Here is an 11348-nt window from a genome sequence, read left to right on the forward strand (position 1 = left end):
ACCATATTTAAAAGGTTACAATTAATGAATATTGTAATTGATAGCTACCATTTTTAGTTGTAATGTTGGTTCCATAGAATGAGAAAATCTCTCACGCTGAGGGATGTCAAGTCTTACCGAGTATATTTGACTAATTTCAATATTTCATTTATTATGTATAGGTCCAAATGATTGTAATTATTTATTCATTCAACATCTGTTGTATTATTTTAAGTTTCTTTGGATATTGTTCATAAGTTGTTAAAATTATAAATTGAAAGAATTGAGCTATTAACAATTAAGAAGTAGTTGATCTTACGAAATATATAGTTAAAATTAAAGTTTGATCAACTTAAATTACAAGTTAAACTCAAATGATAAACTAAAGCTTTAACACCTCAATGATCTGGATTCGAGTTTGTAAAAGAAAAAACCCGGAGATCTGTAATATGAAAGCCGGTATGTTTTCCCTCTTTATTAACAATAGCTTTAAACCAAGATGAGAATAAGAATAAAACCTGGCTTAACACTGGATGGGGAATACAAGATACAAATAATTATTTCAAATGCATAACAAAACTTACAAAATTGAGGCCCTTCGATAATCAACTTCCATAGAGGGGGAAAAAAGAAAGAAATACATAAATATTGTATGCAGGAAGGACGACAATGTGATAGTAAAACAAATGCTGTAACTGGAGAAGAACATCAATTTGCCAGGGAATTGTCCTCTGATTTTTGGAAGTCCCCTTTTATCTGTATTAGAGAATGTATTCGAATCACGGATTCATGATTCCCTCTAAAGCTAATCTCCGATGCCTTCATCGGAGGGCACTCACAAAAGCCAGCAGTGAGTCAACGTCTCTCTTCTCGGAGGGATATTTTATGGGACGCGCTGAATGCTTAGGGAAGAAAAGTATAGTAGGGAAGCTCCCCAACTGCAATTCTTGCTGAGCAAATGCCTTCTCCTCCCCGTCTGCCCTGAATTTTCCCACCTTAATACCAGATCCAGCCAACTTCTCGGCCAATTCAATGTATGAACCTTCCATTGCCTGTCAAGAATCAATGAACATTGTTAAGAATGAAGCCTTATCCACGAGATAAACGAGCAGCATAATTTTTATCATGAAAGGAGGCATTTACCTGGCAAAATTGGCACCAAGGTGCATAAAGCACGACAACCCAAGGCTCCCTCCTATTTTCCAGTTTCAATAAATTCTCAATTCCGGGACGACTCAAGTTCATAACATTCTCGTTGACCAAAAGATCTGTGTTGGTAGCATTTCCATTTGCATTAGCAGCACCGTTCCCATTGCCGTTTAAAATTTCCTCCTTAATATTGCCTTTATGCAGTCCACATTCCTTGGCCTTGGAATCCTCCCACCACCACCTTCCTTCTCTCTCGTGTTGCCCAGGTAGGACCGGTCGAGTGCACGGTTCGCATCCAATCGAGATGTACCCTTTGGCATGCAACGAGTTCACAGGCACATTCATGGTCCGAAGGAACTTCCAAACATCATCGCCCTTCACATTTGCCACAGGGTTAAACTTCACCAAGCTTCCAACCCCACCGTCCATTCCCTCAAAAACAGGGTCCACCTGGACAACCGGGACTTCCAACCGAGTACCGGGGGATTGATCCTTCCGCTGCCCAGTTATCCATGCACGCAACCCCTTGAGGGCCCTTCTCAGCGGCCTAACCTTCCTTACTCGGCAGCACTCCTGGTGGCCATCTTCATAAAACGAGAAAAGTCCCTTGCTCCTTACCAAAGCCTGAACTTCAACAGCATCGGGAAACATGTATTCGATGCGAATACCATAGTGTTTCTCAACTTCATCAAAGAATTTATACGTCTCAGGGTTCAACCTCCCAGTGTCCAAGCTGAAAACTCTAAATGGCCGTCCAGTTAAACGCGCATATTCAATCAAGGCAACATCCTCAGCACCGCTGTAATAATTAAACATAAAAATATTTCATCATAATATTTTCAGCAACTTCATGTCCAATTAAAATGCTAGCTTTTAGATTGTGCAAAATTTCTACATAGAAAATCTCAGACTGTCTGTACCTAATTGATATACTGGAAAAACATTTCTGACAATAAGCTCAATACAACAAGGAGTGAATTATTATGTTTGATACTTCACATTAAGGTAAATAAATTCAAATAACACATACTTACAACAATAGATAACCTTATTATATTAAAAATTTTCTTGTACTTGTTTCCATTCCGATCGAAGAGCTCCATACAAATCCACTGTACTCGATACAATGCTATGTCTTCCTCAATAAAATAAACGGACTGATACTGAATTTTATAGTCTCGTAGTCCTATACATTTACATGCAAGATAACACGCAAGAATCTCGAACTTTACACTTACTTTACAGAAAAGGAAATTTTGAAATCTTGTTTGGCAAAAAAAGCAACTTAAATGTAATTACTTATAAGCACAACAACGTGCTTTAAACAAGGATTATCTTAATTATTGACTAATCACATAAACAACTTATCCAATTCACAATTACAACATTTGACAATTTAAGAACACTTATTGATCAAAAATAAGTAATAATCGTGAAATTTACCTAAAAGCAATTGCAATATCATTCCCAAATTTCTCAAGGGCCTTGTCCATAATCGCAAGAGGGGAAGCATTTTCAAGCTCCTTGGCCAATTTTTCATAGTCCTCTTCCTCTACTTTCTCAACAACTTCTGCAAATTCCAAGAAAACACAAGGGCAAATCTGTCACTTCACATTACCAAAAAATCCTACTTTACAAAACCTCATCCATCTGCAGAAATTAGCTAATGAAAATCCTATGTACCTGGAGCAAAGATAGTTGCTGCTGAGGGAACAATTGAATCATTTCTCTTTGGCTCGGCATTCAATGGCTTAATGGCGCAACGCCGCCTCGAAAGTTTCACAGCAGCTGATGAGAGATTAAACCTATCTAATGGCTGAGATGAACCAAATTGTGCTGCTGAAAAAATAAATTATATTTAGAAACAAGATGAACCTCAAAACTCAAAAAATTAAAACCCATTAAGACAAAAATGGTACCTTTCGGCTGTTCAAAGGAAGAATATAAAGAAGAGCCATGAACTGCTGATGAAGGAGTGAAAGACAAAGCCATTATTATAAACAATTTTCTGTGTCTATCTGCAAAATCTGAAACCTTAAAGAAGAAAAACAACAGATTGGTTTATGGGTTTTGGAGAATTCTTGTGTTTGAAATCTTAAATTTGTTAGCAATGTTTAAGAATGAAAGAGAAAGAACGTATAAATAGGTGGAAATGAAGAGAAGGGGGAGGCCTTTCCAGGTTCATTGAACCTGGACGTGTTTTAGATGGTCTGACGTGGCGTGTAATGATTGGACAGAGGTCAATGTTGTTTAAATAAGCGCTTTCGTCATGTGGCGAGCAGACGAAAGAAGAGTCGTGGTGGAGAGATATCACCAATCAAATTTAGTCCCCGACAGCCCTATGAAAATAATAAAAAGTGGAATAGTATTTTTTTGAAAAATATGTTGGTGAATAAGAAGGAAATTTTTTTATTTATGTGTAATATTATTTTATAGAAAATTGTATAATTAAAAATAGAATAGAAAAAAATAAAATGTACTAATAGAATGAAAATTAATAGGGTCAAACGATGGCTTAGATTCTTATTGGATCTTCTTATCCTTCTTTGCATCTTTTCCTCTTTTCTCTTCTCTTTTTTTTTTTTTATTATATCATTTTTTTTGTTAATATATAGGTTTCATTGGATTCTAATTTTTGTCAAAATATATTTTTCTCTCTATTTTTTTAACCACACATTTTTTATTAAAATAATATTACAAGTAAATAAAAAAAATTCCTTATTTTTCATCCACACATTCTCCATCAATTTACTATTCTAAAATTCATTTTTCCATAAAGATAGATGTCAAACACCCTCATAAACTTTCTTCATCATTTCAAATAATTTTAGCAAATTCGATACACGCTTATTTAAGAGGGGGAAAAAGTTGTGATGCAACAAATCTACGCGTATAATAAAAAATGTCAAAATCCAAACTAATAATAAACCTAGGGCTGGACATGGTTCGGTTCGGTTCGGTTCTAACGAGAACTGAACCGATCCGAAATTTTCAGGTATTTAGTAAATGGAATCGTCGGGTCCAAATTTAATTACGGAACCGTTCGGGTTCGATTCCATTCGGTTCGGTTCGGTCCAGTTCGGTTCCATTCGGTTCCGTATTATAATTAAATTTTTTAATATATACAAAATTACGTTAATTTAATTAATAATATATTTAATATTAGCTCTTACAAAATAACGTAGTTCAATATTATGTGTTTCACGTTTCTCTTTACTGAGTTCTTCATAAATTTGATTATTAAAATCACAGAAAGAGAAAGATAGTGAGTTCAAAATAATTAAGAGATATATTGTAGAGTTTTAATTCGATTCTATTCGGTAGAAATGACACTACAGTAGAATAACAGATTTGGATAAAATTGAGGTCAATTTGATTAAGTTGATTTTGAACTGAATATTAGAAATAAGAAAATCATATTTTGTGGTTTGAACTAAATTAACTAGTTAACAAATTTATTTAGAAAAAATAAAATAATTTTACTTATTTAAAATAAATTAATTAAAAAAATTACGGAGATTCGGTTCTTCGGGTCTTGGCCTAGAACCGAACCATACCCGTCGGTTCCTGATTCAAATACTCGTTCAGGTATTTAACTTGAGAAGAACCGTCGGGTTCGGTTCTGTTCGGTTCGAGTTCGGTTCGGTCGGTTTGGGAGTTTTGTCCAACCCTAAATAAACCCGGGTCCTTATTTTTAATGAAATTATGAATGAAGCATGAGCCACGAGAAATTTTCATTATCCTTGCTTTCTTTCAATAACATTATGAAATGTGGTATACATAAATTTTGACCCCATTCTAAAGTGAATTTGACCATCTAATGTCCTGATTTTTCTGCTACACAAATTTGAAGAAAATATTAGCCAGACATAAAGTAAATGAATGTCTCAATACCATAGGACACAAATGATATAATAGTCAAGTGGACCATGGAAGGCAAACGCCCATGTAGATCATAATCTTAAATCTTAATTATTTTCAAGTTCTCACATGAGGAATCTTAGAGTAGTAAAAGCATCAAATGACCTGTTCTAGGTTGGATCGCCATTAGCGACATTCTGACTGGCTTACCTCATCAACCTAAACAAACTCGACAAAAAAGATGGCAAGAATTCGGACTTGCCAAGCTCAATTCTTTTTTTTTTTTTTTTAATGACTGTAGGTGTCCGGACTAGCAGGGGCAGATCCAGACAGTTTGAAATGTGAGGTCAAAATTGAAATTTTTTTTCAAACAACATATCATTAACGAAAATAAGATCATATGCTACTACAATAAGATTTGGGTTTGGGCTTTTTGGGCATTGGATTAGGAAAATTAATTGGGTTGTCTCACTACTTTGGCAGAAAATCACGTTTTAAGTAAGGAAAAAAATCCAAAAAACTGTGAGGTCATTTGACCTCACATGACCCTATGCGGGTCCGTCAGTGCGAACCAATTTACGCGCACCTTAACTAATCCCACGAAATCCTGAAGTTTACAACTGAATACTCACCTCAATGACCTTGAGAATATTAGAACTGGTGTTTATTGGGAAGCAAATTCAAAACCTGACCACTGAACTACCCTCAGAGTTGACTTATCAAGTCAATTTGGAGTCGATTCTTCAAAATTTTTTTGTTTTTGATGAAAAATCTTGATCGAATTGAGTACGTCATGAGCTTATAGGGATCTAACTTGAGCCGATGGACTTTTTCATTGAAAGAAAAATCAATGAGAAATATTGCTAGTAGTTTCATCTAATTTTATCCAATTCAACGTATAAAATATTATCGTCAATGGATCAAAACATTGTATTCAAGTTTGTGCATTATTTTCCATGAGAAGAATATACCTTTCAAACGAAGTAATGCATGGCAGAAAATTTGGTGAGGTAATCATAAAGGGTCCTTTTCAACAAAAGAATCTCCATTAGCCATCTTTGGCTTCTTTAATCTAACTTGCTCATCTTTACAACTTTTTAATTGCATGAATCAATTATATAAACGATTATTTAAATACCTAAACAGTAATTTAGCTTAAAATCATTGATCTACAGTGGAAAATTATAGAGGTTGGGCCATTAAAACTTTCATAGGCCGAAATAGAATTAAAAAAAAATAAATATAAAAATAAAAACTAGTTGATGAATCTTCGATGGCCAAACAGCCGAAGTATTGAAAATACTGAGATATTCACATTATATTGCTAATGATTTAGATATCATCGATCATCCCACGAGTAAATATGTCCAGATTGATAAAAAGTAATTGATGCTAAGAATGTACACGAAATTTGTCTGCTAGTGAAATTCTGATGATCCAAATGTATTCTCGCCACTGTAAGTCACGTAAAGAAACCCGTCCTCATCCTTATGTTCCTCATAAATTTTCGACATCAATGAAGCTGTGAGCACAAAGATGTATCAATATCACGAAATTATTTAAAGTAGAATGAGAAAGTTCAAAATACGAAATTCTACTCACCAGAGGGAGGCAGGATGTTCTCGACGAAGATAAATATAGCTTTCTCTGCACTGAGCTTTATACGCTTCCGGACCACATAAACAAATTGGCCAACGTTCAAATCAGCAGGGACGAGATACCTGCACACAACGTAGAGTTATGCACGCATTCACACCAAGAAAAGCTAATCCCAATTATTCGACACTCAAATTTGTTAGTCACGACAAGATAAAAACTTTATTGGCACTCAACGCTACAATAGACTAATGTTTGGCTCATGTTATAAACAATATATCTATAAATACTTAAGCCATTTTTTATCCACACATTTTTAGGATCCAAAAGCACTATCCACTTGTCGACTACTCATTTCTATCTTTATAATTTAAACCATTTATGAACACTTCAGACATACCAGCGATAAACGTTTAACAGGAGTTTTCAAAACTATAGTAAAGGCTAATGCAACTTACTTCTTTTTATCAATATCAGGAACATCACTCCTATCTGCCTTTTCAACAACAACCTGAATGAGTATAATGTAAAAGCATAAGTACTGCAAGCAGTATAGAAATTTTAGCCTCAAATGGAGTGTGTTAAATTCTTTGGAAAAGAGCAAAAAGCTCTTACTGGTATTCTATCGGGATACTTCTCTCTGATGCGAGTAGATTCTGCCTGCCTCTTCTCTGTCATTACGAAAAACAGAATGTCATAATACAAGCATGAGAAATTCGGGAACAAATAAAGCTCTACAATTAAAATCTTGTAAAAGAAACTGCTAACAGTGTAAAAACAGTAGATGCAATATTCAAAACCCAATGACCAAGGAGGCCTAGGTCTTGTGGCATAAAGAACCAAGGTCGAGGCTATGAGACTGCAAAGTTCCAAGTTCATGTTGGTTTATCATTCATAGCATCGACCAAATTATATTGGTTAGCTCAAACAAATCAAAAGTGAAACACGAAATGCCAAGATAGCATGTTCAGTCACCCTCCAAGAGCTAACTTGTTAAGTAAGCCAATTCAGATCATTCATTATGCACAACTATGAGGAGCAGATTCATATTTTAAGTTAGTATTAGGTGAAACAACACACGACATACCGTATATTTTAACCCAGAAAAGCTAAGAAATATGACATCCATGATATGTTGTACTGAATGCCTTCGTGCTAGATCACATCCAAGCAGGGATTGCTGGATTGGCACCCCCCACAAATGCAATGCATGACTGGTTCCATTGGCAATGGAACCTAATCCTGAAGCTAATTCGATCTTCGAACATCAAGGAAATTTGTATAACAGGAGTTGGTAAGCTTTCAAAGGACCACTTCATATTCCCAAACGACGGCAATTTTGGTAAAGCTGACTTAAACTCAGAATGTTGCAGAAAAAGAGCTCTCAGAGCATCTCCAATAAGGCTATGGATTGCAACAAAAGGTTTTCCACATCGCCCAAAATGCTTATATGGCAGGGGAAAGGTGGAGGATGTGATTTCCAGCATGCCATCCACCAATGGAAGGTGCGCTTAATTTTTTATAATTTAACTTCATTGGACTACGTTTTCATTTAAAAAAAAAAAAAAATCTCCACTCTTTCTCTACATCCTATCTCTCATGTATGTGGCCCACAATTAGTGTAATCCACATCCCCATTGGAGATGATCTTCTCTCTATTCCCAGTTTGCTTGCCACATGTAAACTCATATTGTTGCATTGGAGATGCAATAATGTCTTATTCACATTCTTGTATTCTACACAAATGTTGAAACTAGAGCAGATAAAAAAGAACAATATGCACAATCTTCTTATTTTCAAATACAAAAGAGGAAGCAAACTTGAGATTCGTGGAACAGGATGGGGTTAAAATTTATTGCAAGTTTGCAATTAATCCACACATACAGGTAAGATAATGCATCTCAAAAGAATATGCTTTTATAGCACGGCACTTACTACACTTTTCCCTCATAACAGATAGTTAGGAACAGCACGAATATTAGGTTATTTAGCGAACTACTAATCCCCCAAACTTCAAAACTTAGTCATAACCATGAACCATCACTGGGATAGATTTGAAGTGAATCAAGATATAATTGTCCTTTCAGCTAATTAGGACTCGCGACTCCCTTTGAAACTCAATGAAACAGTACCACCCCTATGAGATTAAATCAAATTTGTCAAATTCAAAAAGATCCATCCTTTTTTCAATCAGATATCCCAAATTCTATAACCATTTGCCATTCAACTCACAATCACACGGCCAAGAACAATGCACACCATCCTTACATAATTCAACCACGAAATAAGAACCAACGGAAAAAAATTCATGCACCAAAACTGTAACGAACCAATCTGTTAGCTTACGTACTGTCTACTTTGGGTGGGTCTTGCGCCCATTTACCCCTCACTACTTTCTGTCGCGTCCTCCAAAATTCGAACTCATAACCTTTTCCTTAAGTAAGACCCGGGTCGTTACAAAAAAAGCGCTCAATTGGTACCAGGGCCGTACCTGTACTTCGCGGGGCCTGAGGTGAACTTCGAAATTTAGGCCCTAAGCCCTAAGTCGTAGCTAACAATTCATTTTTTAAAAAAATAAAATAAAAAATTAGAAGTTTATGGAATTAAATTTGTTAACTTAAATCAACAATAAAACAACAAATAAATTTTTTAATGTTCCTTCCTTCTCTTTTCATTAAAGTATTTATTCGTTTATTTTGAACACATGGGCATAGTTGCTTTAAAAAAAAGGGGGGGTAAAAAGTAAAAAATGGGCCCCCAAAATTCTGGGCCTGAGGCAGAGGACTCTTCCATTAGGTCCGGCTCTGATTGATACTACTAGAATTCAACTTAAAAAAAAAAAGGTTGAACCCCAACTTTGAGGGTCTCCCACCGCCCCTGTCCTGGAGCATCGTGAGGGAGGTAAATCGCAGGTTATGCCTCCAAGGATACAGGGTGGAAGGCTGCTTGTACACTTGCACTTACCCAAGAGCCAAATCCATATTTCAGGATTCGAACCCTTGACGCGGCAGCCTCAAGCAAAGCTGAATTTCTCCACCCTCCCCTTTTACCACTTGGAGATGTGCCTGGGGGCTACTAGAATTCAACTTAATTCTTATTTAAGGAAAGGTTACGAGTTCTAATCTTGGGAGACGCGACACAAAGTCGTGAGAGGTAAGTGGGCGCAAGGCCCACCCAAAGCGTACGGTACATAAGCTAATGGCTTGGGTACAAGACCCGAGTCATTACAAAAACTCCAAGAACAATTAGTAATTTCAGCACAGCCATCAACCACACAAATCATAACACCATATTCCCTATCATATATCAAATAGAAAACAAATGGGCTTGCATAATTTCACCCGCAGACACCAAAATGAAAATACAAACAGGAACACCCAGAAAAATAAATTATTTCCCCAAATTTTCATAACAATTATACCACTCGAACTCTTCCCCAACAAGCAAATCAATTCATTGAAAACGTTTTTATAAAATTTCTATCGAAATTGCTATTAATAGATAAAGGAACTAACCCAATGGATGTTGTATCTTGAACGAACTCTTCGCCATGGCAATGCTCAAATTTGGCTTTCTCCCTGCAAATTTCAAACACCTGAACAACATCACGAATCAAAACTCGCACTCACAGGAATACAAAATTCGCGCACATATCATGTACATTGCGTAAAGAAAACAACCAAAACAGAGATTCACGCAATTGGGTTTCTTTCAAACTTACGAAAGAAGAAAAAGAGTCTACGGAATTGAAAATTTGATGTTGTGATTGGACTATTAAAGCACTCCTTAAACATATGCTCCCCGAGCCCCCCTCGCCGCCCCACGCAAAAAAATTAAATAAATAAAAGATTATTTCGCAATAGTGTCATAGAGTAGAAAGTATAGTTAAAAAATAAGAAAAAAATTTAGATTTATGTGTTATAGAGGGCGTTTGAGCCACATATTTTGATTATAATGCATTCTTGAATAGTGTATTGATGAGAAATATGTGGTTAAAAAATAAGGAAAAATTTTTGATTTGCGTGTAATATTATTTTATTGAAGAATGTGTGGTTGAAATGATGTCAAATCACTGTTTAAGAATGCATTTTTTTGAAATAATGTGGCTCAAACAGACCCATATTATTTTATTGAAAAACTGTGTTCTTGAAATGGGTGAAATTTTTATTGAAGAATGTATTTTGATTTTGATAAATAAATAAATAAATAAATAATTGGATTCAAACAAGGGCTTATTTTGAATAGTGAACCTTTAAAATTATGTTCAAAAATTTTTTTTAAATTAACATTTTAATTTAGATAGAACTGCCCTTGGTAATTAAATGCAATCAATTTCTAACATACGGAAATAATAAAATAATTTAAAGAAAAATTAGTTAAAATAAAATATAGAAAAAAATAATAAATATTTTTTGGGAGTAGTAAATTAAGTGTTAAATATAAGGATTATTCTATATGTACCCGTCTCACAATGCATGCGGGCTCCGCATAAATTTAAAAATGCCCAACATGTGATCCTCACCCTTGTTGTAAATAGTAGATAAAAGATTTGATAAAAAATTTATGATTAGTATAACATTGTCCTATATATAAAGAATTTGATGATGTATTCAAAATTTTAACTCTCTAAATTTATAAATGCTCTTAAAAAACATAGAGACTCTTTAAGATGTTCTAATGAACTAAGGGTCCGTTTGATAGGCCTTCAAATTCCATGGAAAATGGAATTCACTTTCCAACTTCCACTTTTTGTCATGTTTGAT

At 35.0% G+C, this 11348-nt stretch overlaps 2 protein-coding genes across 4 annotated transcripts; both read right to left on the reverse strand.

The window, feature by feature from the left end:
• Window positions 1–422: 422 nt before the first annotated feature.
• On the reverse strand, window positions 423–3257 carry LOC111395949 (5'-adenylylsulfate reductase 3, chloroplastic-like). Of its 2 annotated transcripts, none has more exons than XM_023022182.1 (5): window positions 3048–3257; window positions 2812–2967; window positions 2572–2698; window positions 1123–1927; window positions 423–1031 (listed from the first exon to the last, which is right to left on the reverse strand). In XM_023022182.1, exons 1-5 carry the CDS (start codon window positions 3118–3120, stop codon window positions 801–803), a joined length of 1392 nt encoding a protein of 463 aa, XP_022877950.1. In that variant the 5' UTR covers window positions 3121–3257; the 3' UTR covers window positions 423–800. The 2 variants fall into 2 exon arrangements, with proteins under 2 accessions (XP_022877950.1, XP_022877951.1); XM_023022183.1 differs by having other exon boundaries at window positions 2812–2964; window positions 3048–3254.
• Window positions 3258–6248: 2991 nt separating this feature from the next.
• On the reverse strand, window positions 6249–10382 carry LOC111395950 (autophagy-related protein 8C-like). Of its 2 annotated transcripts, none has more exons than XM_023022184.1 (6): window positions 10307–10382; window positions 10101–10163; window positions 7201–7256; window positions 7044–7096; window positions 6592–6710; window positions 6249–6511 (listed from the first exon to the last, which is right to left on the reverse strand). In XM_023022184.1, exons 1-6 carry the CDS (start codon window positions 10377–10379, stop codon window positions 6408–6410), a joined length of 468 nt encoding a protein of 155 aa, XP_022877952.1. In that variant the 5' UTR covers window positions 10380–10382; the 3' UTR covers window positions 6249–6407. The 2 variants fall into 2 exon arrangements, with proteins under 2 accessions (XP_022877952.1, XP_022877953.1); XM_023022185.1 differs by having other exon boundaries at window positions 10101–10180; window positions 10307–10352.
• Between the last annotated feature and the right edge of the window lie 966 nt (window positions 10383–11348).

Source organism: Olea europaea, chromosome 6 (assembly GCF_002742605.1).
Source record: "Olea europaea var. sylvestris chromosome 6, O_europaea_v1, whole genome shotgun sequence".
Taxonomy (NCBI): Eukaryota; Viridiplantae; Streptophyta; class Magnoliopsida; order Lamiales; family Oleaceae; genus Olea; species Olea europaea.